The 27,892-nt window shown below is 36.9% G+C and overlaps 2 protein-coding genes across 2 annotated transcripts; one reads left to right on the top strand and one right to left on the bottom strand.

The window, feature by feature from the left end:
- The first annotated feature begins 1,132 nt into the window (after window positions 1-1,132).
- LOC140756810 (keratocan) lies at window positions 1,133-11,071 on the top strand. The gene is made up of 9 exons (XM_073092346.1): window positions 1,133-1,151; window positions 1,710-1,877; window positions 3,526-3,740; window positions 4,594-4,794; window positions 5,291-5,478; window positions 6,059-6,263; window positions 7,824-8,008; window positions 9,040-9,179; window positions 9,993-11,071. The coding sequence occupies exons 1-9, from the start codon at window positions 1,133-1,135 to the stop codon at window positions 10,121-10,123; spliced, it is 1,452 nt and encodes a 483-aa protein (XP_072948447.1). The 3' UTR covers window positions 10,124-11,071.
- Window positions 11,072-11,360: 289 nt separating this feature from the next.
- On the bottom strand, window positions 11,361-26,118 carry LOC140756943 (uncharacterized). Its single transcript, XM_073092483.1, has 20 exons — window positions 25,957-26,118; window positions 24,892-24,986; window positions 24,041-24,254; window positions 22,953-23,007; window positions 22,514-22,541; window positions 21,497-21,566; window positions 20,507-20,564; window positions 20,089-20,122; window positions 19,399-19,477; window positions 18,511-18,566; window positions 17,700-17,766; window positions 17,045-17,097; window positions 16,903-16,966; window positions 15,396-15,451; window positions 15,033-15,096; window positions 14,471-14,500; window positions 13,587-13,667; window positions 12,335-12,405; window positions 11,849-11,907; window positions 11,361-11,434 (listed from the first exon to the last, which is right to left on the bottom strand). The coding sequence occupies exons 1-19, from the start codon at window positions 25,959-25,961 to the stop codon at window positions 11,852-11,854; spliced, it is 1,236 nt and encodes a 411-aa protein (XP_072948584.1). The 5' UTR covers window positions 25,962-26,118; the 3' UTR covers window positions 11,361-11,434; window positions 11,849-11,851.
- Between the last annotated feature and the right edge of the window lie 1,774 nt (window positions 26,119-27,892).

Genomic DNA, 27,892 nt, shown 5'->3' on the forward strand with positions numbered 1-27,892 from the left:
TGTAAAATAACAAATCTCAATGGTGTGTGAAGTCTACCAATACGCACTTGGCCAGCGCGGTGGACTATGGCCTAATCTGTCACTTTGAGAGGAGACCCGTGCCCAGCAGTGAAACAATAATGGTTTGATGATGAAATTTGTTTCATACTATTTGGTACACAAATGAACTCAAACATTCTATCCACACCTTTGCATTTGTGACTTTGTTGAGACTTGCCAAGCGTGTGGATAGTGAAATTCATAATATCATTTGAGACCTTGTTCGCATTTTAAATTTTATGATTATACGTTTATTTTTTTGTTGTATATGTTAATTTTATTCTAAATATCTTTCTGTAATAAAGTTAAATAGGCATAATTATTACATTTCCGTATTTGTAAGGTTTTTTACTGTAAAGAACAAGAAACTATAACAAAATAATATTTTACATAAAAGTATATTAATTTACAATTTTAAATCATTCTGTTTCCTTCGTATCAACTTTAATGCTAATTTCAAGGTTTTTTTGAAGATGGTAGAACTCTCTGTGGTTTTATTCGGTGGCAGCACCGCCACACCTATTTCTGTTATAACAGCAGTGTTAAGCGCTGCTGTGTTCTGGTTTGAAAGGTGTGGTAAGGGAGATATAGTTTTCTGAGCTACGAGTATTCCAGCTTAGTCCTCAGGGGTAGCCCCTGTGACCGACGTTAGGTAGGAAAATCTAATCCTGTCTGGGGTTAATTACAGATGTCCACGGGCGGCAGTAGCCACTTACCATCAGGTGGACTGCATGCTCGTCTGCTACTCCTATATTATAAAAATAAATATTCGTTTTATAAAACACTAGCTGTCCCGGCAAACTTTGTACCACCTCAAAATCTATTTATCAAATATATTTCATATAAAATATAGCCTAAGTATGTTACTCGTGGATAATGTAGCTTTCGAATGGTGAAAGAATTTTTAAAATCGCTCCAGTAGTTTTTGAGCCTATTCATTACAACCAAACAAAGAAACAAAGTTTTCCTCTTTATAATATTAGTGTAGATATACTCATATCAGTAAATTGAATTTTCATAAGGTATACGATCTTTATTATTAATATTTATTTTTTGCTTACCAGTTGGGTGTTTTCAGCTTATGACTTCTAATATGACTCAACTACCTATATGTCTGACCTGTGCCCTTTTTTATACTATTCTGTGATTGTTTTAAAACCGAGGTGAATAACCGTACGGGGGCAAAAACCTTCAATTTTGGAATGCTACAAAAGCCTGAGAGATCTTAAAAAAAGGTTCTCAAAGTATCGACGTGGTTATCATACGTCGTGGTTTGAAAGGAAGTAGAACCCTTTGTGGTTCGGCTCCGGTGGCACCACCGCCACACCTCTTTCTGCCTCATAACAGTAGTGTTACGCGCTGCTGTGTTCTGGTTTGAAGGTGTGGTAAGGGAGACATACTTTTCCGAGGCGTTCCAGCTTAGTCCTCAAGGGTAGCGGCGCATCTGCGGCCGACCTCAGGTAGGAATATCTAATCCCATCTGGGGTTGATTACAGATGTCCATGGGCGGCAGGAGCCACTTACCATCAGGTGGACTGCATGCTCGTCTGCTACTCCTATATTATAAAAAAAGAGATGTTCATTGGCGGCAAAAGACACTTACCATCAGGTGGACTGCATGCTCGTTCGCTCCTTCTTTATGAAAAATATATATTTGTAATAATTCCCAGGTACAGAAACTGCCACGGAGTTGACGACAGTCACTACAACTGAAGCAGTCCCACTGCCGGCAATCCCCGTGTCAGATGTCATCTGCAATGAGTGCAACTGCAGCGGCGGTGTAGTCGACTGCAGCAACCGCGAACTAAGGAAACCCTTTGATGCTGATGACTGGAATGGTTAGATATTAAAGTAAATATATAAATAAAAGATTTTCTTAAGGTTTTTATAAGAACACGGGGCTTGTTTATATAAATAAACGCTTTCTACACTCACAGCCCCACACTAGGATTCCCTGTGTCGTGGGTGCCATGGACACACACATAGACAAATACACAAACACCCAGACCCAGAAACAGAAATCTAAATTCATCATTTAAATATCTGTCTGGCCGGGGATTGAACCAGGGACCCAGGGACCCAGAAAACTTCGATAGCGTGATTCAGTTAAATACGTGGCGCCATCTGTTGACGAGTTGCGGGAAGTCGCCACAATATTAAATGTAATGTAATGTAATGTTTCCGAAGCCACCATAATTGCACCTATTTCAAACCTTAAACAGCAGTGTAGCGCTGGTGTGTTCTGGTTTGAAGGGTGCGGCAAAGAGACTTAAACGAGAAATGAGGCATTCCAAGTCCTCAGGCAGGCCTTAGCCAGGTCTTTAACCATATTTGAGGTTGATTTGTCTATGGGCAGACATCAGATGGACTGCTTGTTTGTTTGTTTAATTTTATAAATAGAATTTATGATGTCGTAGGCGTGGCTACGTTGCATTTTTTTTTCAAGCAAGCGTATAACATGCAACAGGTAGCGCCATCTGTTATCGAGTAGCGGGAGCTCTTCACAATATCGTAAATAGTACTCCTTTTCACCAAACCCTTTAATAACAAATCTGTGAATATAGAAGAGTTATTCCATTTGAAATCATCTAATTCGTAAAGCCGACCCATTTTAGATTTCAGTGCCACTGTGGGAAATTATTCTCTAGGGTTCCAAAGAATAAAATTTACACTAGTTTGATTTTTTCGAGTGCCCGCGTCCGCACATTTGGTTAAAGACTTTGAAAAATCGATATTTTTAAGCTTTATCAACTTTTGCTATAGAATTTTTCCTTTTAAAGATATGTACCCGGTCGAAGCGGAATTCTGAGGGGGAAGGATAGTAGTTTAAGTGTAAGTAACGATAATTGATTCGGTTCATACCTATGAACAATAACAGCGTGCTGAAAATTAGTATTTTTTAAGAAATGCCTGACATTTTCGGATATATGTGGCAATGTTATGGAACCACCTCAAAATTATTATTTGGTGATAATGTCATTGAATCATGTGTGGGATGTCAGCAAGGCGACCCTCTTGGCCCGGTAATTTTTAGTCTGGCAATACAACCAATTATTACACAACTAAATTCAAAATTTAATGTTTGGTACCTTGATGATGGTTCTTTGGGAGGAAATGCGTCAACTGTATTGGAGGACCTAAGAATCATAATCCATCATTTTAATAAAATTGGTTTGAGTTTAAATTTTAATAAATGTGAAATATTCTTTTCGGAAAAATTATCTGTTGAGCAATGTCATCGTATTTTTTACTGATTTTTCGTGAATATCAATCGACCCTAGCATCTCAACTGTTGAGAATTAAAAATTCATAGACCACGGGAATTAAAGTATACATACCATAGACAAAATTCAGCCACAGGTTAACCAGACCAGAAGTAAACTAATTTTTGGCATTGTCTGTTACTCCTGATTTGTTTTCATCTTTGATTTATATAGGTTATATCATTCTTATCGTTTTATTTATTAGATATATTGTTTATTTCAGGCCTAAAAGACATGGATATCACAGAAGTGGATCTCAGCAGGAATTTATTTATATTACTAACACAGATAAGCGAACTGCCTATCAAGAAGTTAAATGTATCCAATTGTGAGATAGAAATACTTCCAGATGGAGTTTTTTCAAATTTAAAAGAGATCGTCAGTTTGGATTTGAGCAGGAATAAAATCTCCTTTTCGGCTGTTGGAAAACATGTTTTTGTAAGTTTCATAACATCTTACTTAAAATAAAAATATTGTCTAAGATCCAAATTAGAAGCGAACTTCATCCATCAATCTCAAATTTAATATGTAAGAAATAAATCACACACCATCAGTTACTTTCCCACTGTTGGGAACGAGTCTCCTCCCAGTCTCCATGAAGGTGGTAGAACCCTTTGTGGTTCGACTCCGGCGGCACCACCGCCACACCTATTTCTACCTAATAACAACAGTGTTAAGCGCTGCTGTGTTCTGGTTTGAAGGGTGTGGTAAGGGAGACATACTTTTCCGAGGCGTTCCAGCTTAGTCCTCAGGAGTAGCGGCGCATCTGTGGCCGACCTCAGGTGGGAATATCTAATCGTATCTGGGGTTGATTACAGATGTCCATGGGCGGCAGTAGCCACTTACCATCAGGTGGACTGTATGCTCGTCTGCTACTCCTATATTATAAAAAAAAAGAATGAGAAGAATTAGGTCATAGTCCATCGCGCTGGCCAAATGCAAATTGGTAGACTTCACATACCTTTGAAAACTTTTTTTTAAATGTCTCAGGTATGCAGGTTTCCCCATGATATTTTCCTTCACCGTTTAAAGCAAGTGATAATTAATTTCTAATACGCACATAACTTTGAAAAAATCAGAGGTGCTTGAGATTTGAACCTCGGACACCTTGATCAAGAGGCCGTGTTTCTTAACCAATAGGCTATTAGGTTTTGTTCCATTCCCTTACGTTCATCTCATCCCATTCCATCCCATCCCGTCCCGTCCAATCCCATCCCATTCTATCCTATCACTTTCTAATCTCATTCCATTTCATTTCAGACGATTTTAATCTTTTATTTCTGTTTTCCAGGGTATTTTCCACGAAGGTCAGAAGCCCCAGCCCTTCCTAAAGCTGCGATACCTGAGTCTAGCCCACAACGACATACATTCGCTATCCCAGGATATGTTCCTATTCATGCCTCATGTGACCACCCTGGACCTCAGTGGAAACCCTCTGGCCATCATCGATCAGATCACTATGAGTGCGCTCGCTGATTTGACAAGGTTGAGGGTACGTATGGGTTTGAAGGTGAACCCTCTGTGGTCGACTCCAGCACCATCGCCACAACTTCTTCGGCCTAATAACACTTAGTTAAGTGCTGCTGTCTTCTGGTTTGAAGGGTATGGTAAAGGAGGCATACTTTTCCGAGGTATTCCAGCTCCAGGTTCTGAAGGAGGTAGAACCCGTTGTGGTTCGACTGCGGCGGCACCACCGCCACAACGTTTTCTACCTAATAACAGCAGTGTTAGACGCTGCTGTGTTCCGGTTTGAACGGTGTGGTAATGGAGACATACTTTTCTGAGGCATTCCAGTTTAGTTCTCAGGGGTAGTGGTGCAACTGTGTTCCAATTTAGATAGGAATCTATTTTTCTCTGGGGTTAGTTACAGATGTCCATGGGCAGCAGTAGCCACTTACCATCAAGTGGACTGCATACTCCTACTTATATTCATGTCCTACTCTTACTTATGTAGAGAATACAAAAAAATGAATTTTGTTGCTTTCCAGGAGTTGCGCATCAGTGAATGCGACCTAGAGTCTCTCCCAGAGGGTCTATTACGACGACAGAGGAGGCTACAGAGGCTGGACCTCAGTGGAAACAGATTTACATCAATCCCAGCAGTGCTTACCGAAGCAGTCAATTTGTTGTATTTAAACTTCGATAGAAACCCGATACAGGCATTACCGAAAAATACGTAAGTTTTGTGTTTCCGCTACTCGATAATAGATGGCGTTGTGTATACTTTTTCACTATTGACGAATGACACGATATTATACAATTGTAGACTGTGGTTTCTTTTCAAGATGTTTCTATAATAATAATAAGTAATCTGTAATTGACTTCAGCTAATCGTTCTGTTGAGAATCAGTAACAGATGTTATAAAGCGAAAAATAAATACTTTTTAGGTACCTATGTAATAAATATATTTCAAACGACAACGTCGATGGGTATGAAGTGGTAATTGGCAGTAATAGAAGTTTGCAATGTGGATTTTTTTATCCAGTAAAACTAAAATTTACTGGAAAAAATATTTCGAACAAGAAAAAGTAGAAAATCGCATCAATATCGGCATAACAGTTTCCCAAATTAGCAAAAAAAAAGAATTAAAATTAATTCCTATGAAATGGTAGTGTCTATTTTTATAAAATTATATATGATACTGAAAAACATTGAATGCATTTTAAGAGTTTATTTTGTAAAGACCAGACATAGCAATTATATTAAGTATTTTAATGACTGAAGGTTCTGAAATTTGAAATCTTCTAATTTTCAGAGCAATATCAAATCTGACCAGACTACAAGAGCTCCACCTTTGCCGGCACAGTAGTCTTCGTTCAATATCCGCTGGTGCATTGGCAGGTCTAGAGAGCCTGGTCGTGTTACACATACGATATAACCCTAGATTAACGGTCATAGATCCTGGCTTTCTGGAGTGGGAAGATGACTTGGGAATTGAGAGGTGGCCGCTGCTTGAAGAGGTAAACAAAAATCAACATAAAACGCTTTAAATACGTTGCCTACCCACACTGGGATGATCTGTGGGTCCCATGGAAACACACATAGACGAATACACAAACACCCAGACCCTACAGAAATCTAAATTCATTATTCATATCTGACTGGCCTTGGATCGAACACAGGACCCTTTGCGCGTCAGGCCTGGTGACCGCTCTGCCACGCGGGTCGTCAAATAAATTCTTTATTCATAGCTTTTTTTAGGAGTATCAAAAATCTTGCAGTCCACCTAATAGTAAGTGGACACCGCAACCCATGGACATCTCTGACTAATTCTATTTAGAACTCCAAATCCCTTATTATGTAAACTATGGTATATGTTAAAGAAATAAAAAAAAAAAATGTGAGCCGTCACGGGACGCCTGGCAGATGTGAAACATCGACATTATTTTGTAAAAGTTATATGCAGAAAAGAACATATTGTGATAGGAACTAAATATGTCATAATGATAAAATAAAATATTACGATTTTTTCCAGATAACGATGACTATTTATTGAATAAACATTTATTTTCATTAAATACAAAAAATTACGAATTTATTTCAAATCGTGACATTGCGCATGGCGACGCGTCGCCACACCGTACACACTATTGCATATAGACTGTATATATATACCATCGTATAGCGTGGCCACGCCAGAAATCGGTTTTACGTGCGGCTATAGATGTTTCTCATCAATATTTTTGATTTTTTTTTGATAGAACCATCTTGAAGCCGGTCACAAATGCGTTGCCACACCTGACGACTAACGCCCCCCCCCCCCCCCCCCCCCGTGAATAATAATTAATCTATCCCATGTTTTGACTGTCAAAGATTGCCAGAACATGCCAAAATAAAACAATTATCTATCTAATTTCTATCTACCAAAACACAATAGGAATGTTAATTTTTTTTTAATATACGATTAGCAGACGAGCATGCAGTCCACCTGATGATAAGTGAAATCTGCCGCCCGTGGATATCTATAATCAACCCTAGATAAGATGAGATATTCCTACCTGAGGTCAGCCACAGATGCACCGCTACCCCTGATGACTAAGCTGGAATGCTTCGGAAAATTATGTCTTCCCTACCTCACCCCTCAAACCAGAACACAGCAGCGCTTAACACTGCTGTTATAACAGACATTTTATAGATGTGGCGGTGGTGTCGCCAGAGTTGAACCACAAAGGGTTCTACCACAAATCATTTGTTCAATTACGATCTAATTAAGTATGACTGACTTATTGTTCAGAGTTTTATGTTACTTAAAATAAGTAATTTTTACCACGCTTTTATTAGCTTGACCTGTATGTATGTACGTATGAAACGGAATCTTTGAACTCGATTTTTACCCACTAAGTATGAACGTTCCGATCAATTTCAAATTTTGTACAGTCAAGAAACGATGATAATACACGATTTAAATAATTTTATCCCATTCAACACATCAGGGTCAGGAATCAGGATTAATGATGTTCCTTGTGCGATTTTAGCGTGGTTTTTAGTTTTTAAACAATAAGTATTTTTTCTTACCCCAGTTATATCTCAACAACAATAATCTATCCGAGATCAACCCGAAGATGCTCGGTCATTGGGACCAGCTCGTGAAGGTCGACTTCAGTGCTAACCCGTACCTCTGTGATTGCACCAACCAGTGGATGATGGATGTCCTGGTTCCCATCATCATGACGACTGTTACTAACACTACCACGAATAAGATGATGTGAGTAAAGTTTTGTACTCCTTTTTATGTTTTCAACAGTTGGATGGGTGACCATCAGTGGCTAAGTATGTTACGAAGAAAAAGAAAATATGTCGTGGATATCACGAGAAATTTCGTAAAGTGAAATTTATAAAAAACATTATTCTTGCACATATATTTATTTTTTTCACAATATAGGAGTAGCAGACGAGCATACAGTCCACTTGATGGTAAGTGGCTACTGCCGCCCATGGACATCTGTAATCAACCCCACATAGAATTAGATATTCCTATCTGAGGTCGGCCACAGATGCGCCGCTACCCCTGAGGACTAAGCTGGAACGTCTAGGAAAAGTCTGTCTCCCTTACCACACCCTTCAAACCAGAACACAGCAGCGCCTAACACTGCTGTTATTAGGTAGAAATGAGTGTGGCGGTGGTACCGCCAGAGTCGAACCACAAAGGGTTCTACCACCTTCAAATAATCAAATCAAATAATTTGATTTGATTTAAAATTACTTATTGGATGTCAAACTAACGAAAGTTCGACCTCGGGCAGCACTCTAATCATATCTGGGGTTGATTTTAAATGTCCGCAAGCAGCAATTGCAAATCACTGGCAGATCGATTTCATGTTCATTTGATATTTCTATCAAATATAGAGACTAGAAAGTTTAGCCAGCTCAGTTTCGGTTATAATCATAAAGATGGTAGAACCCTTTGTGTATCGACGCCGACGGCACCACCGTCACACCTATTTGTGCCTAATAACAGCAGTGTTGAGCGTTGCTGTGATCTAGTTTGAAAGATGTGGCAAGGGAGACAAACATTTCCGAAACATTCCAGCTTAGTCCTTAGATAGCGGCGCATCTGTGGCCGAATTCAGATAGGAATCTAATCTTTTCTGAGGTTCATTGCAGAGGTCCAGGCGGCAGTAGCTTTAATACTTGAATACTTTGGTTGGTCTTACATTCTCTAAAAAATCGCATTTGTGAGGAAAGATCAAAGAATAAGACGAGAATATATTCATTAAATGTTCCTTCATTCTTCAGTTGTAGGAGGCCAGATGACTACAGAGGCTACACCTTCGCTCAGCTCTACGAGTCTCGTAAGGACCTGGTCTGTCTGTCAAGCGAGAATCTCACAGATGGGTCTACAACTGAGACCGCTGTTTTATACGGGATTATGATTGGTGAGACATCTAAGAAGTTATCACTTGCTTAAACGGTGAAGGAAAACGTAGGAAACCTGCATAGCTGAGAAATTATAAAAGATTTCGAAGGTGTGTGAAGTCTACCAATTTGCACTTGGCCAGCGCGGTGAACTATGGCCTAATCCTTTTCTTTCTGAAGAGACCTGTGCCCAGCAGTGGGACAATAAGGACTTGATGATAAGGCATCTAAATTTCTATGAGCTTTTTAATCCATTAAAAAATTGGCATCATAAAAGCTTATTTAGTGGCGAAAGTTTGGACAACTTGCGTTTTTGGACTGTTTGTTATTTATCATTGTACAGTGTGCTTTGGACATTTTGCTCAAGTTTGCCTTTTTGTCCTAACCCTTAAGTATAGCGCTTTCAACACTGGCAGTGCAGCAAATAATGAATATAGTACAACCCTTTGTTGTTCGACTCCGGCTCCCTACAACAGTTTTTTCTGCCTAATAACAGCAGTAAGTGCTACTGTGTTCTGGTGAATGGTGTGGTAAGGGACATACTTTTCCGAGGTGTTCCAGCTGTCTTCAGAAGTAACAACGCATCCATAGCCTAACTCAGGTGGATATCTAATCTTATCTGGGGGTCGATTAGAGATATGGCCGTGCCAGTAACCATTTACCATCAGGTTGACTGCATGCTCGTCTGCTACTTCTATATTATATAAAAAAAAGTGGCGGACTTTTGATAGAAATCTAATTTGACTGGCTCTTATGAAGACAGATATGAATTCCAATAGGTCTTAGGTGTGACTTTTCTATTTAGATAATCTCTAATCTGTTTTTCTTTCCAGGAATCCTAGTAACTTTCCCAATAGTCCTGATTCTCGTTATTCTCTGGAAGAAGGGATACTTCGCGAGATGTAGGAAGAAGATGAACACCAAACAACATTACTTTGACGATGAGGAGACAGATGCTTTTTAATTTTAAGTCTAGATTATTTAAATAGGATCATTGTGTGTAGAATTGTAGATGTCTATAAATCTTTGATCTACAATGCAGTAGCGGTCGGCAGCTTGTGTAATCGTTCCTAGTCTTCGAAATTAATGAATTTCACAAGTAGACCTTTGAAGACCTCCCAGCATCACACCTGCTAAGCTTCCCCCCTCCCTCCTTAGTCTGCTAGTGGAAGTCCTTATGTTTAAACGCTTTAAAACGCTTTCTACACTCACAGCTCCGCACTAGGATTCCCTATGTCGTGGGTGCCATAGACAAAAACAGAGACAAATATACAAACACCCAGACCCAGAAACAGAACTAAATTCATCATTTAGAAATCTATCTGGCCGGGGATCGAACCCTCTGCGCGTCAGACCGGTATGGTGACCGCTTAGCCACGCGGGTCGTCAAATAAATAGATAAATAAATAGGTTACAACGGATGTGTAGAATTATTTTAAGTGTATTTGTATGAACACTTATTTAATTGCGTGTATGATTCTTTAAATGGTGTAGTTACTTAACAAAGTTTTTGTTTTTACTAAACTCATGATTACTTTTTTAAAGTTTCGTATAAAAATATAATAAAGATAATTAAAATTGAAACACAAACTTCACAAAAAGAGATAATATACTTTCCCAGTATTTTTAAGTAATAAGACGTGATATTACTTTTGTACATATCGCTGCTTTGCAAGAATAATGGCACAAGTAAAAAAGGGTAATTTTCCAGGAGAGCCACTTTGAAATTAAATAATGTTTTTGTTTCGAAATCTTATATATAAATGAGAATTAAAATAATGATAAATACAATTATAAGTAGTTAGTTATGTATATAACCACAGTACTGTTAGGACACATTAAAATACGAAATATTCGGGATTAAATTGTATCTTTGACCGAAAAATGAATTTGAGTTGTGCCATTATTCTTGCAACGCGGCGATATATAAGAAGTCATACTTCTATGGCATAAATAGTAAATAAATTGAAATTTAAATTATATAAAAAATAAAAAATAGTAAATAAATTTTAATTTAATAAATTTAAATTAAGCAAACGGCGATGTTTTACATCGCACTAAGTTTATAGACGCGCCAAGAGAAGCATAACTTCTAAAATAATTTACTACTAAGAGGAAGGCTCTGATAAGTAACTAAGCTTATTGTCAAAAATTTTCAAAATAAATACGGAAAAAATATTCGGAATAAATGAGGTACAATAACTGTTTTTAATTTTATTTCTTGAGCTTCCTTTATACATTTTCAATAACAATGATAACACTATTGGAAAATCATCTGTAAAAATAAGCATTATATTAAAATTTTGACCCAATTACTACATAGTAACCTATTTTTTTAATTGTGGACCTAAAATTGCTCCTTGAAGCACTCCAACATTAATATCAAAAAGTATGTAAAAAGCTAAAAAATCTTCTTATACATATCGATACCTTAATTCGCTAATCAGCAAACTCCACTTTTTGTCAAATTGTTTTTTTTTTATTTATTTTGATAGTAAATGGCGTTGAAAAATCAAAATAAATAAAAAAAAATGACAAAAAGTGGAGATGGCTGATTTGCGAATTAAGGTATCGATATGTGGATTTCTGTGTGTACCCTTATAAAATTGCATAAGTAAGCAATTTCAAAATAAAAGCCATAAAATAGATCACTTCAGAGACTTATCTAAAAGATAATCAAAATTCGTACGTTTTAAGAGTAATTTCTTCTAAAGGCTTGTGTTGATAATAGTGCCACGTATTTCTTATCTGTTTAACAAATATTTCTTTATTAATTAGACGAATATTATCAATAATCTGTCTATCAATAAAATTATTAATTATCTATTTGACACTTGTCTTATTGTTTTCATTATTAATGTATATTTCATAAATTTTTCAATTTGAATTAAATTTAAATTATCTATTATCTATTTGTCAAATAGGTATATTCTATTGGTCAAGTTTAAATATTGGCCAATGTGTAATAATTACCAAATATTTTAAAATCATTATTAAATTTCATAATATTTCTGTATTTAATTAATTTCATTTAGAGATTTTAACTAATTTTCTTCAATATTCCGTGACATTTTATGAACCAAAAATTATTGTTAATTAATTAATCTGGTTCCTATGTATGATTATTAATTTGAACAAGAAAAACAGAAATATATTTAATTAATAATTTACTCACTATATTCAATAATATTTTTTAAATTATTTGGAGAAACAGCGTTCAAAAGTTTCTCCCGAATAACTGCTAATCTGAAACAGAATAAAATTAGAAGTGAGAAGGTCCTAGAACCCTTCGTGGTTCGTTTCTAACTCTCCGATGGTACCACCGTCACACTGTTTTCTGTAATAACAACAGTATAGCGCTGCTGTGTTCTGGTTTGAAGAGTGTGGTAAGGGAGAAATACTTTACCGAGTCGTACCAGCATAGTCCTCAGGGGTAGCGGCGCATCTGTGGACGACCTCAGGTAATTCTACTTATATAAAAATATATATTAATAGTGATTTTGTGACCTTGGACTCATCATAGTAAGACTGGTCACATACACAAAATTTTTCAATAGAAATGGCACCTTTAATTTGTTCTTTTTCGATCTTTTTTACTCATTTTGATTTTTACCTTTTGTTTTTTTTTTTTTAATAATAAAATAATTTATTGCCATAGACATGAAAAAGAAAATAGACTGCAGATACATAACAGAATATTTATTTTTAACATACATGCAATGGGGCAATAGGAAGTGGCTCGGCTTTAGCTAACGCGGGGTAGAAAGAGGCCGTTCAAGTATTACGTAACGCAATTTTTGAAGATTTTAGACCCCCCCCCCTCCCCCCCTTGTAACGCACCGTTACAAGGGGGGGAGGGGGGGGTTACGTTTTTCTATACCCCCCCCCTCCCCCTCTCTAAACGTTACCGAGTTAACGAACCCACTCATTCAAGGGATTCCCCGTAAAACGTAAATGAAAAGGGTTGCCAATTTAGGAGTTTTAATTCTCTATTATTTTATTAAAAAATGTTACGTAACGTGTATTAAGAAAGACCCCCTCCCGCCCCTGTAACGCTTCTTAACGTTTTACAAGACCCCCCCTCCCCCCAAATTGCGTTACGTAATACTTGAACGCCCCCAAACCCGCGCAGCGCTGTTTTTCAGCCGCTCCCTACTCCCAAAGATCTTATTCGGGAGTTAAGAGTAAGCGGTCCCAGTTTACCGACAGATCTTAATAAAAATCGATTTACAAAAACAAACAAGAATATAATAATAATAACAATTAATTTATGGACAAAGAATATAGAGTTTTTGTACGTGTGTGTAAAATTTATGTGCTTTATTTATTTAAGGTGTCAATAAGCGGCAGTATCTTCGTAACATCAGGTAAGCAACATTTTCGTTTGTTTTATTTAATAAAATTGCATTTATTTCTTACAAACTTACTCGCTTCGTGTAGGACCTGCCAGCCTCATAACTTGATTCCGCATGCATCTGTAACTGTGAGAGTTCTCGTAGTGCTTGCATCTGTAAAAAATCGACAGACAGAATTATATCCTCATAATGGTAGAAGATCTCGATATAAGACGATCTTCACCGAGCTGCTTAATGGATGAAACCTTTTTTATATCAAATAAAATATGTCAAAAAGTATATTGCAAATGGGTTGACTAAAAAAATTCAGCCCAGAATATGATTTTTTAATAATAGATTTTTAGAAATAGATTTAAAAAAAGTCGAATGATATGATAAAAAAAATTGAATGTTTTAGTTTTTATCAAAGTCGGCCTCGTGACTCCTTTTAGCATTTTTCGCTAATACTTATAGTTTCGGATTTGGCCCTGAAGGCCCATTTGAAAAATTCACCCTGTATATAACCAGAAATGTTTGAAAGATACTTTTCTTTTCCAATCCAATCTCCAATACCGTTGAAATGGTTTCAATCAGATTATGTAATTGATATTTTTATAAATTTAATAATTTCAAAATAGTTATTTGATTAGTATTTTAACCCGATAGGTGGCGCTATTGTCGAGTTCAGTTCTTAGGGGCAGCTTTGGTTTAGACGTACTGTCTGAGCTTATCTTATACATACATAAAATTCTCGTGTCACAATGTTAGTTACCGTACTCCTCCGTAACGGCTTTACCGATTTTCACCAAATTTTATATGCATATTCAGTAGGTCTGAGAATCGGCTACTATCTATTTTTCATATCTCTAAATGATATGGGTTGTTCACCCTTAATATTTTTTTATTTATATGACAACACAAAGTTTTCTGGTTCAGCTAGTCATTATTATAAAAAAGGCTGTAAATATTTTTATTACCTTTTATTAGGTTTTACAGTTGTATTCGGCCTGAAAAAAGAGTTAAAATAAATAAATTAAAGAATCCACACCAAGCATCCTATATAGTATTTCATGTATTGAGTGATTTCTGTATAAAACATAGATAAGTACAGATATCTCACCGCCTTGTAATTGAAGGAAGCCATTAAATGACTTAAACGGTTGACAATTCTGTCAGCCGTTTAATGGCTGTCATGGTGTAATTTACTTGGAATAATCCCGACATGCGCAGTTAAGACACGAAATCGAAAGTGCGAAGAAATATCGTTTCATTCGTAAATGATCTAAAAACTACATTTTTTATATTTTTCAAACACGAAAATAGATTGACAGACATTGACATTGACAGTGACAATTGTCAAAAGGTTACATTTTCTTGTTAGGAGGAGTAATCTTTGCTAATCTATGGTATAAAAGAACAAATTAAAAAATGTTTGACAAAGAATATATAAAACTAAAAAATAATTATTTAATATAATTAAATAATTATTTTTTAATATTATATATTGTAAGTAAATACAAAACAAAAAGAAGTTCATACCATCCCAATTTATAAGGCACATTCCTGCGATTTAACGTGGAATATAATTTCTTTATACCGTTTCCTGAAAACAATATGTTTAAGTATAGTCCGCGCCAAACTGCTAGTCCGCTCTGAAGTTGTTGCGAGCAGGTGTAGTCATACAATTTGCTATGGCGACGCAATTCATTTCTATATTCAGAGCGGTTTAGCAGTTTTACGCGGACTAAACTTTATCAAAGATCGTTAATTATAAGTACATTTATTGTCATTAAAAACTTGGAAAATATATAATTTAATAGATAGCATATATTCTTATAAAAATATTAGCGCGAGTTATTTGTTAGGTAAATAAAAATAAATTAAACATATGATATATCTTACGTTGATGTTCAAGTATATCTTCGTTAAACATAATTTTTAATTTCCTTAGAGCACATCTGAAATACGATTAATTCAAAATTACTTTAAATTATTTTTTTTATTAATAAAATTTAAAAAAAGTAATGAAAACGACAACTTAAAGGTGGCTTAACGGCGCTACATCGGCGCCGTCATTAATTATCGGTATCGGCTCGGTGCGTTGGACAAACGGCCTACCTCTCCGACCTCAAAACCGACAAATGCTGGATCGCGGCGCCCACGACTTGAAATTCTCTGTTCGCGCACAAGTTGAAATTCTCTGTTCGCGCACGAGTTGAAATTCTCTGTTCGCGCACGAGTTGAAATTCTCTGTTCGCGCACGAGTTGAAATTCTCTGTTCGCGCACGAGTTGCAATTCTCTGTTCGCGCACGACTTGAAATTCTCTGTTCGCGCACGAGTTGAAATTCTCTGTTCGCGCACGAGTTGAAATTCTCTGTTCGCGCACGAGTTGCAATTCTCTGTTCGCGCACGACTTGAAATTCTCTGTTCGCGCACGAGTTGAAATTCTCTGTTCGCGCACGAGTTGCAATTCTCTGTTCGCGCACGAGTTGAAATTCTCTGTTCGCGCACGAGTTGAAATTCTCTGTTCGCGCACGAGTTGAAATTCTCTGTTCGCGCACGAGTTGCAATTCTCTGTTCGCGCACGACTTGAAATTCTCTGTTCGCGCACGATTTGAAATTCTCTGTTCGCGCACAAGTTGAAATTCTCTGTTCGCGCACGATTTGAAATTCTCTGTTCGCGCACGACTTGAAATTCTCTGTTCGCGCACGATTTGAAATTCTCTGTTCGCGCACAAGTTGAAATTCTCTGTTCGCGCACGAGTTGAAATTCTCTGTTCGCGCACGAGTTGAAATTCTCTGTTCGCGCACGAGTTGAAATTCTCTGTTCGCGCACGAGTTGAAATTCTCTGTTCGCGCACATAGTATGCACGGTTTGTGCGCGTAAGGCGTCTACACAATGGGAATTCTGTTACATTGCATGATACATTGCAACAATGTGGACGGTAAATTCTTATACTGCATGTTACGTTGCAGCAGTCTGTACGCACATTAATAAAAAATAGTTGCACATTTTATTGATAAATTATTTCTTGTGCAACTTATTGATTTTACTTATTACATTCATACTTTTTCATCGATCGATCAAGTACTGATATATTATTTTCTTTAAAAAATAAAATTTTAGCACATAAATAGCACTTATATCATGTTTAAATGACACAGATCGAAACTCGTGGGCAACAGTTGCGGTTGTTTCAGTATTACCATGCTCAGTCAGCATTATAATGGTTGCGTACGGTTCGATTTGTATCATACAAATTATAAAATATAAACTAACGTTGTTCATGCCTATAATTGGCACTCATACGACCCTTATTCTTATGAATACTAGTATAGTGTACTACTAAGTACTATATAATGTATTGTGTATGTTGCTGTTGGCATGTAAATAAATAAATAGCTCACTTGTTGCGTTCGCTGTTTGATAGAACACTGACGAGAGAACTTCGATCTATAATATTCCTTTTGACTGAAATAATAAAGATAATCATATTATGTATTAAAGGAAACAGAAATTGTAAGTTCTTAATAATTCTGGGATACTTACAACATTTAAGGGGTATTTTTAAAATGCTTCCAATCCGTCTCTGCATCCAAGGTCTGAAAAAAAGAATAAAACAAACGCCTATTTTTTTCATATTAAAGTTGCATAAGGCTAGACCTTTAATAACATTGGACAATACTTTTTATTGTACAATAAGATTGAAAGCGTTCTGACTCCAAATGAGCAATTATATTGCACAATAATACAAACTGCACAATGTTTTCTTCTCGCCATAACGAAAAATCTTGTGAAGTGGCGGTATATGTATTGACATTCAAAAAGTGCTCTGTAACGAACCTATCTTTATTTAAAATAAAATTGATTTGAGTAAAATATTGCGCAATATTGACCCTACACGATGCAATAAAAAAGATGGCGCATTAAAAATTAAACACGCTCAAACTTTCGTTCAATCTTTGCGCAATTTTCAATATTAACCCTAAACGGTCAATAATATTATACAATTCGCAATATTGCACAAAATAATTGACCGTTTAGTCGGCCTCTAATTTAAATTATAACTTCTACATACAGCGCCATCTATTGACGAGTAGCAAAAACTAACATGAATACTTTATTTAAACTACGTGTAACGCCATCTCTTGACGAATAGCAGACACTAACTACACTCCTAAACTAATATTTTTAATTAACATACGTTCTCACTGAATCTCCACCACTGGTGTAACTTGATTCTTTCCATTTATTGCTGTCTCCGGATATATCTGTAATTTTTTATTTTTTCATTTTAGACAAAGTCCATTAAAATAATAAGATCGTTGATTTAAGAATAACTTGTTTCTAAATACTGTATGTATTATAAACATAGTTTAGTAAAGATATCTTGTACACCGCCTTGTAATTGAAGATAGCCAATTGAAGGTAGCCAAGGTAAAATGGCTGACCGTTTTCCTATTACATCTACGACTGTCATTTACGCGGAACAATGCCGAAACAACACGAAATGGAAGAATGTGCGCAAAAAATCGTTTCATTCGTAAATGCTCTAAAAACTATTTTTTTTTAATATTTTTCAAACACGAAAATAGATGACAGTGACAATTTCAATTGTCAAAGCTGGTTATATTTTCTTGTTAGGTATATAATCTTTGCTAATCTATAATTTTAAAGTAAATTAACGAAATACGAATGAATAAAAGGTAAATATAGAAATACCGCCATTTTATATTAAGTATATTTGACATAAATATATGTATTTTATTAACTACTAGCTGATCCGGCAAACTATGTACCGCCTCAAAATCTATTTGTCAAATATATTTTATATAAAATATAGCCTATGTTACTCGTAGATAATGTAGCTTTCGAATGGCGAAAGAATTTTTAAAATAGGTCCAGTAGTTTTTGAGCCTATTCATTACAACCAAACAAACAAAGTTTTCCTCTTTATAATATTAGTATAGATGGTGTAGACAAACTATTTAACTCAAATATTGAATTCTACTTGCCAGATTTTTGGTTCAGATCCGATAGACTTTGAGTCTTCAAAGGTTTTAAATAGGTCCTGAAAATACAAGGTAATGGTTATTTATTAAATTTATTATGAAATAAAATAATGAAAATTCGCCACTCTTCTACATAACGAAACACCTTGTGAAGTGCAGGGGGCCTACCACCATCTTTTAAAAACCATCATAGTTCAGGAAATTTTTATTTCCTCCTTAAAACATTAAAATATTCCGTCATACATAGATGAACAAACTTAAACCCTTATTAATCTTTCGCTTATCCATTGTAAAAACCAACTGAAATTGTCATATTTTGCTTAAAAAGTTACAATTTCCTGCAAAAAAGAAGTATGATTAAAATAATATTGTGTTAAGAGATGGTAGTAACCCCCCAGGTAGTTGTAATAACAAAAAGTGGTCGGTAAAGAACCTATTTTGAATTTAAAAAAAATGTTTTGATTTGATTTATAAGTTTAAACCATTTTAAAACCAACAATTAATACAAATGTTGAGTATCATACAAAAGACAAAGAAAACGTAGTTATTATTATAAAAATTAAAAGCAGTGATAGCCTAGTGGTTAAGAAACTCGGCCTCTCGATCGAGGGGTCGGGGTTCAAATGCCAGGCACGCCCTGTGATTTTTTCAAAATGTAAGTGCGTAATAGAAATTAATTATCACTTGCTTAAACGGTGAAGGAAAACATAGTGAGGAAACCTGCATACCTGAAAGATTTGTAAAAAAAATCTCAAAGGTATGTGAAGTCTACCAATTCGCACTTGGCCAGCGCGGTGGACTATGGCGTAATCCCTCTCATTCTGAGAGGAGACCCGTGCCCAGCATTGGGACAATAATGGGTTGATGATGATTATAAAAATGAATACTAACTCAGATTTGATAATAACAGGGACCACTTCAGATGGTTTTCTTAACGCAACATGAGCTATCTCGATTGATGCACCAAGTTCTGTAAAAAGTAGTGTCGTAATAATTGTTAGGTACGAGTACATAGCGATGTATGTACAGGAAAAATTATATACATGGCCAGCTTACTGGGTGACTAAATGATTCGTTAATACTTACTAAACAAAGTACAAAGCGCACGTAAATAGTTAATAATAAGTAACAATACAATTTAATTAAAATAATATAGTCCGCGCCAAACTGCTAGTCCGCTTTAAAGTTGTTGCGAGCAGGTGTAGTCATACAATTTGCTATTGCGACGCGATTCATTCTATATTCAGAGCGGACTAGCAGTTTTACGCGGACAATACTAATTAAAAATAATGTTATAGCATATTATTTCTTTTTTATATGATTTAAATCGTGATGTAGTTATTATATGTTTGGCAAAGGGAGATCTCCCGCCGGGCTAGGTGATCGTGCCCGGGGAGCGGCCGTGCTCCAACAGTCTCAGTTAGGAACTTGTATATATGCCAGATATTTAGAAACTTCGATAGCGTGATTCAGAATACTCGTGGCGCCATCTCTTGACGAGTAGCGGGAGGTCGCCACATATGTAAATAAATAATTCCCACCATCACAATAATAATATAAATAAAGTATCAAAGTTGGTACCTGCTATCCTTAGGTCACTGCAATCGTTTTTATGCTGAAAAAATATGCAGTTAAGATCAAATGAGGCTGTTAGAACCAGAGTAGCCTATCTACAAAAAACGATTTACAATATAGAGAAACATAAAAGTGTATAGTCCGCTCTGAAGTTGTTGCGAGGAGGTGTAGTCATACACTTTACTATGGCGACGCGATTCATTTCTGCGGACTAGCAGTTTTACGCGGACTATACAACACTTTTAAATTACGAAAATAGAGATAGGTCAAAAATTATTAAAATGCAGTTAGACCACTCAGCTTCAAATATTAGTGAGTAATTACAAATAATAAATAAATACAAATAATTAATAAATCTTAATCATAATTAATATAAGACGGAATTTGCATTATTAATACGATTCTGCTTTACATAGAAACCTACGTGTTTATGTTTGTGTGTTTTTCGTTTTTTTCTTGGCTTAACGGGTGCGGGCAGGATTCTGAAAAATAAATTGTAATTATTATATAAATTATTGTAATTGTAATTGTAATTATTGTAATTGTATTGTAATTATTGTAATTGTAATTATTATATTAAATTGTATTATTATTCTTTAACATATCACAATCCCTAGATAAAGATCTCTATCTATCACAATACTACGAGTATTAAGCAGATTAAATTTGTTTGAATAAACAATTATTTTAATTTTGTAACGAATAGATATATTTTGTTCTTTTTTTCTATATAATATAGGTGTAGCAGACGAGCATGCAGTCCACCTGATGGTAAGTGGCTACTGCCGCCCATGGACATCTGTAATCAACCCCAGATAGGATTAGGTATTCCTACCTGAGTTCGGCCACAAATGCGCCGCTACCTGAGGACTAAGCTGGAACGCCTCGGAAAAGTCTGTCTCCCTTACCACACTTCAAACCAGAACACAGCAGCGCTTAACACTACTGTTATAACAGAAGTAGGTGTGGCGGTGGTGCCGCCGGAGTCGAACCACAGAGGGTTCTACCACCTTCAAATGCGGTGGAATGTTGCCACAAATAACGAAACTGTTTATTAAAAACACAATTATTACATTTCGACAGAGCGTGAGTATAGAGCGATAATCCAACTTAAATTGTGTGTGACTTCAAGGAAGACTCCTGTTATTTCTAACTTAAGACCTCTAGTGGGCGGCAGTGGCCACTTACCATCAGGTGCATACTCATTTAAAGAAAGAAAGAAAGAAAGAAAGAAAGAAAGAAAGAAAGAAAGAAAGAAAGAAAGAAAGAAAGAAAGAAAGAAAGAAAGAAAGAAAGAAAGAAAGAAAGAAAGAAAGAAAGAAAGAAAGAAAGAAAGAAAGAAAGAAAGAAAGAAAGAAAGAAAGAAATATTTTTATTTGGATACATTGGTACATTAATTAGGTAAGAGACTCACGTTCGACGTATTTCGTGATTTCTCGCACGTTTCAAGGTTTCTTGCGTCACGTAAGTGGTAGTACCTCTCTCTGTGTAAAAGATATAATATTATAGTCCTCGCCAAACTGCTAGTCCGCTCTGAAGTTGTTGCGAGCAGGTGTAGTCATACATTTTGCTATGGCGACGCGATTGATTTCTTTATTCAGAGCGGACTAGCAGTTTTACGCGGACTATATATCGATTACTAACTCGGCAGTGCTTCACTATCACTTGTCATCATCATCAGCCCATCACTGTCTCTACTGGGCACGGGTCTCCTCTCAGAATGAGAAGGATTAGACCATAGTCCACCGCGCTGCCCATGTGCATATTGGTAGACTTCACATACCTCTAAGAACTATTTTTTTAAGTTTTAATTTTTCTCAGGTACCTATGCAAGATTCCTCACGGTGGTTTCCTTCCACGTAAAGCAAGTGATAAATAAATTCTAATATGCATATTAGATACTAAAAAATCAGAGGTGTTTCCTGGGATTTGAACCTCAGACCCCTCGATCGAGAGGCCGACTTTCTTAACCACTAGGCTATCACTGCTAGTATTGTCACTATCACTCAGTCTGAGATTAATTATTAGGAAAGTCTTAGGTAAGTAAAATCGAAAGATACTTCACCTCCTAGAAATTGAATGAAGTCACAAAAGGATGAATTTGTCGTTTTTTTTTTTAATTCTTGACAAATAAAAAACATTTTTAGAGACCATTTACTAATTTACATAATAAATAAAAAAAAGTATTTCAAATATTTCAGGGACAACGTAGAATCGAGACATTATACATTCTTTTATTATTCAACGTAGAATCGAGACATTATACATTCGAGACATAAACGAGCTTTATATGCATTCTATCACGTGAGACGTGGCAACACTTTATTTACACAATTTCAATTCTCAACACTGGTTATACTTTCTAGTTAGGAGTGATCAATCTATGTATTTTACTAATCTAAGAGGAAAGTAAATGAAATAAAAATCTAACCTGCACTATCCTTTTTGAGAAATGCTGCCTGAAACAAAAAACGAATTTTGTAATAAAAAATAGCTTCAACAAAATTATGCGAAACTCAAATTGTAATTACCACGCTTTTATTAGCTTGACCTGTATGTATGTATGTATGTATGTATGTATGTATGTATGTATGTATGTATGTATGTATGTATGTATGTATGTATGTATGTATGTACATATGTACGTAACGGAATCTTTGAACTCGATTTTTACCCACTTTGAACGGTCCGATTAATTCAAATTTTTTTGGAACAATTATCAAGAACCGATGACAATACACGATTTAAATTATTATATCCCATTCACCTCATCAGGATCATCAGGAAACAGGATTAACGATTTTCCTTGTGCGATTTTAGCGTGGTTTTTAGTTTTTAAACTATAATAATTATTTTAATTTTGTACTTACTTTTGTCTTATTAATGACATGAGAATGCATCGACGGCACACGATTGTTAAAATTTCTGCAAAATAAAACGATATTAATATAAAATTGTAATGGTAAATGGATACTGCCGCCCATCAACATCTGCAATCAACCCCAAACAAGATTAGTCCTACCAGAGGTTGGTTAGAGATGCGTTGCTACCCATTTTTTTTTTGTTTTCTTCCCGAGGGGGAAACCTTCAAAGAGAACTAAATAATCTAAAGGCTCGGGTAAATATCCCTAACAACACAACTGAGGACTAAGTTGGAACGCCTCGGAAAAGTATGTCTCCCTTGCTACACCCTTCAAACCATAACCCAGCACGTTTTAAGCAGAAATACCCACGAAGAGTTCTTTTAAGATTTTTGCAATGTCTTTTGTAAAGCTGTCTTGATCAATTAGTGAATTGATTGTTGTACCTACATGTTGATAACTATGGAAGGATATATCGTGTTATTGGAATCCCCACTGAGTGTTTCAACAACAGGTACGCCGTTTGTCCACCGCCACCGTCACCGAGCCGATACCGATAATTAATGACAGCGCCGAAGTAGCGTACATACATTTACTATAGCAGCTTGTCCACCGCACGTTCGTCACCCGAGCACCGTCATCCCGGCAGCCGATATTTCGATTAGATCGGCACCGAGATTTTGACGGGCCGATGTGCCGGCAATATATAAAACACATTGCAACTTGTACATACACTGCCGTCACACGCGTGACAGCTGGAACAAAATAAACCGGCGATATCGGTCGCGGTGGACAAACCATCGCCGTCACGACATATTAAAATCGGCCCGTAATAATCTCGTTCTCGGTATCGGCTCGGTGACGGTGCGGTGGATACGCCTTACGCTGTTTGTCCACCAACCACGATACCAAGCCGATACCGATAATTAATGACGGCGCCGAAGTAGGGTACATACATTTGCTATAGCAGCTTGTCCACCGCACGTCCGTCACCCGAGCACCGTCATCCCATAGTAAATGTATGTGTACGCTACTTCGGCGCCGAGATTAATTATCGGTATCGACTCGGTGACGATGCATTGGACAATCGTTCCAACCTGCGAGATTCGTACGACAACTCAGAATCATTCTCAGGCATTATAACTCTATCGCTGCGTCTTCGTCTTCGGCGCGGCGATCTCCGCTTCGCCTTCAGGAACTTGCCCTGGCGCGCTGTGGAGCACCCCTGGAAGATGCGTTGCGAGCAACCGGAGCAGAAGATCACGCCGCGGAAGGTTTCCGCGTTACGTAGATCGGTTTCGCCGCAAACGACTGTGAATTAAATGTTTAATATCACGTAGAGACCGCGCCAAACTTCTAGTCCGCTCTGAATATAGAAACGAGTGCGTCGCAACAGCAAGTTGTAGATATTAACGGGACGAAGACAGCACCGGACGTCCCCGACACCCTCCGCTGCCCGCTCTCGCCCACGGGTACATAGCTGCGTTAGTGTGTCCTTACGTTGCTACGGAGTATATGCTTGTAGTTGTGTTCGACCGCATTGGCTCTCTGTCTACACCTGCGCGCAATAACTTCAGAGCGGACTAGAAGTTTGGTGTGGATCCATTTTTTTAATACATTTATATAGAAGTAGAAGACGAGCACGCGGTCCACCTGATGGTAAGTGGCTACTGTCGTACGGACATCTGTAGTCAACCCCAGATAAGATTAGATTCACACCTGAGGTTCGCTATAGGTGCACCGCTACCCCTAAGGACTAAGCTAGAACGCCTCGGAAAAGTATGTCTCCCTTACCGCACCCTTCAAACCAAAACACAGCAGCGCTTAATACTGCTGTTGTTAGAAAGAAATAGACGTGGCGGTGGTGCCGCCGGAGTCAACCACAAAGAGCTCTACCTTCAACTGTTCTTGAAGAGAGACTCATTACTTAATTTAATTAATTACTAACAACAATTATGACAGTGTGTGTGATAGCTCAATCCATCGTGCAGAGCGCCCTCTCCCGGCTCAACCGACGTGTCGCAGTGTTGGCACACCTCGCAACTACATAGAAAAAAAAAGAAAAAAAATAATAATAAATAAACGCTTTCTACACTCACAGCCCCTCACTAGGATTCCCTGTGTCGTGGGTGCCATGGACACACACATAGACAAATACACAAACACCCAGACCCAGAAATCTAAATTCATCATTTAGATATCTGTCTGGCCGGGATCGAACCCTGGACCCTTTGCGCGTCAGACCGGTATAGTGGCCGCTGCGCCACGCGGGTAAAATACATTTTACAATAAATTTCTCAAAAAACCGTTTTAGCAGTGATAGTGTAGAGCCTCATTTGAAAGTGGAACACTAAATCTGAAGGTCCGAATTACGAATCCCAGATATGTTAGATCTTTGCATCTTAGAGGTACGCGTGTGTTAGGAAATATTTATCACTTGCTTAACATTAAAGATAAACTGTGAAATGTAACACACACACACCCGAGAATTCTTCAGTAAAATCTGAAGTGTGTGAAGTCTACTAAACCGCAATGGGCCAGCGTGGTGGGCTATGTAAACGGCTATCTAAACGCCTCACTGTGAAAGACCTCTCCTAAGCACAGCGAAGTAAATAAAAAGGTTATAAATATCACACAAGATCTACTTTTTATTAACTGAACTGACTGAACAAACTGACATTCAGTCTACCTGATGGTAAGTTGGTATTGTCGCCCATGGACATCTATAACTTACCTCAGATAAGAGTCCTACCTGATTCCGGCCACGATTACGACCTAGATGAGCTGAAGACCGAATTAAAATGACTACCCTAACTTAACGTGTCTCTCACTGTGCCATACTCAAACCAGAACACAGCAGTGCTACACTGCTATTATTAGGTAGAAATACGTGTGGCGGTGGTGCCGCTGGAGTCGAACCACACACCAATCAACCATAAGCTTTCAGACTTTAGCTAGAAGCTGTAACTTTTGATTGTGCATTAGATCATTTGAAAATAATATAGTTACGTACGCCATTTTTGGTATAAAGGAAGCTTTTTTTTTAATTTATTTACATTTTTACAAACTTTTTACACTCGTAAATTTAGCATTTCTACTTGACACCAATTTAACAATATTTTTGACACTTTTTTCTTTCTTTTATCTTTCTCTTGATCGCTATTGTCTAAAAAGTAAAAGAGGTACTACTCCGGCGGCACCACCGCCACATCTGTCTGCCTAATAACAGCAGTGTTAGGGCTCGTACACAAAACTGCGATGCGACGTCGCATCGCAAAAATCTGCGAGCTCCCTCGACGCATCGCAAGAACTTGCGAATTAATTCGCATCGCACATTCCTGCGATGTTTCGTCACACTTGTTGACGCCATTTTTAGTTCGGTCTGAGACAGCGTGTGGAGAAGACGTACAGACTTGTATTTGTTGGGTGGGAAGACGTATACTTTAATGTAAAAAATGACAAAGTACGTAGTTGACTTTTTTTATATTACTGGTTGAGGAGCGCCCTGTTCTTTGGGAAACTAAATATAAAATAAATGATATATGATAAATGGATGAACCCAAAATTTTCTTTGTTACTCTTTCCTGTATCTCCTAAGCAAATACAAAAGTGCACACTTCTTTTTACGATCCATGTCACGACCTAATTTTCAAAATACGTTCCGTACGGTTGACGGTTGTCGAAAGAATGGTCACCCTGGGAGACGGTATGCCGCACGATATCGCATCGCAGCAATTCGTGTCGCAATTTTCTGCGTTGCGAATTCGCATCGCGTCGCATCGCAGTTTTGTGTACGAGCCCTTAATCACTGTTGTTCCAATTTGAATGGTGTGATGAAGAAGCTTATAAGAGGTATTGCAACATAGCGATTTGAACTTTGAAATTGATTGTTTTCTAATAGAACTACTGTTGGCTCAGTTAGTGATTTGTAATTACTTTTATGTTGAGGTTCCGGAGTTTAAATTCCAGGCATGCACTTCAAATTTTCTGAATAACGCTTAAAAATTATAACTTGTTTTTGTGTAGTGTTAATTAGTTTGTTGTTGTGTAGCGAAGGAAAATAAATGTAACGAAACCTGCGGCCTAAGTGTCCTGTAAAAATAAAGTTGTCAAAGGTATGCACAGTATACCAAACCACACTACTTAGCTAGCGATGTGGCCTATCGCCTAAACCAGCGTTTCCCAGCCTTTTTCATTCCACGGACCCTTAGGAAATCAAGCAGTTTTTACGAACCCCTTAATAAAATAAACAGCAAAAAACGGATTAGGTATTTATTTTAGTTATTACAGATATGACAAAAAAAAACAAATACAGAAGGTAATTATAACTGTTAATTATGAAAAATTAGAAAAAGAAATAATGTGATGATTGGTGTTGCTTTTTTGCAACTAAATCAGGGATATTCGGGTTGATGTTGCTACTAAGCTGTAATCTCAAATCAGATTCTACTTATAATCTGTTTCTGTATTTGTTTTTTGTATAAACAAGAGTAGAGAATTCCTTTTCACAAACGTCTGTGGTTGAAAAAAAGCAGTAAAGCGGCCCTTTTGCATTTAATGAGCGATTTATGTATGGTCCAGAGATGACACCGCGGACCCCCATACATATACTCGCGGATCCCCAGGGGTCCGCGGACCACAGGTTGGGAAACGCTGGCCTAAACTACTCTCACATTGAGAGGAGACCTATGCCCAGCAGTGCGACAGTAATAGGTTGATGATGATGACGACGTTTTCAACTTGTTATGATGAAGAAATAAAAATAACATTTTTTTTAAATCATTTATTTTCAAAACAAAGCAGGTCACTAAAATATTTTTTTACATGTAACTTAAATTTTTAAATGAAAATATTAACTACTGTATATTTTTGCCAAAAAAACGATCTTCAAAATTTTGTTCAATTATCTTTACGTCATATTTTTTCTAGTATACATTGCGTTTTTATTA

The sequence above is a fragment of the Epargyreus clarus genome, unplaced genomic scaffold, assembly GCF_041222505.1.
Source record: "Epargyreus clarus isolate Ecla_fem2 unplaced genomic scaffold, WU_Ecla_fem_2.2 ptg000036l, whole genome shotgun sequence".
Lineage (NCBI taxonomy): Eukaryota > Metazoa > Arthropoda > Insecta > Lepidoptera > Hesperiidae > Epargyreus > Epargyreus clarus.

Excerpts from the sequence above, each read along its gene's own strand:
- LOC140756810 (XM_073092346.1), top strand. Across the intron at positions 1,878-3,525 it reads TGATGCTGATGACTGGAATG|GCCTAAAAGACATGGATATC; the intron begins GTTAGATATTAA and ends TGTTTATTTCAG. Across the intron at positions 6,264-7,823 it reads GGTGGCCGCTGCTTGAAGAG|TTATATCTCAACAACAATAA; the intron begins GTAAACAAAAAT and ends TTCTTACCCCAG.
- LOC140756943 (XM_073092483.1), bottom strand. Across the intron at positions 21,567-22,513 it reads TCTCAAAAAGGATAGTGCAG|AGAGAGGTACTACCACTTAC; the intron begins GTTAGATTTTTA and ends TCTTTTACACAG. Across the intron at positions 11,908-12,334 it reads AAAAAATATTATTGAATATA|ATAAGAAATACGTGGCACTA; the intron begins GTGAGTAAATTA and ends TTTGTTAAACAG.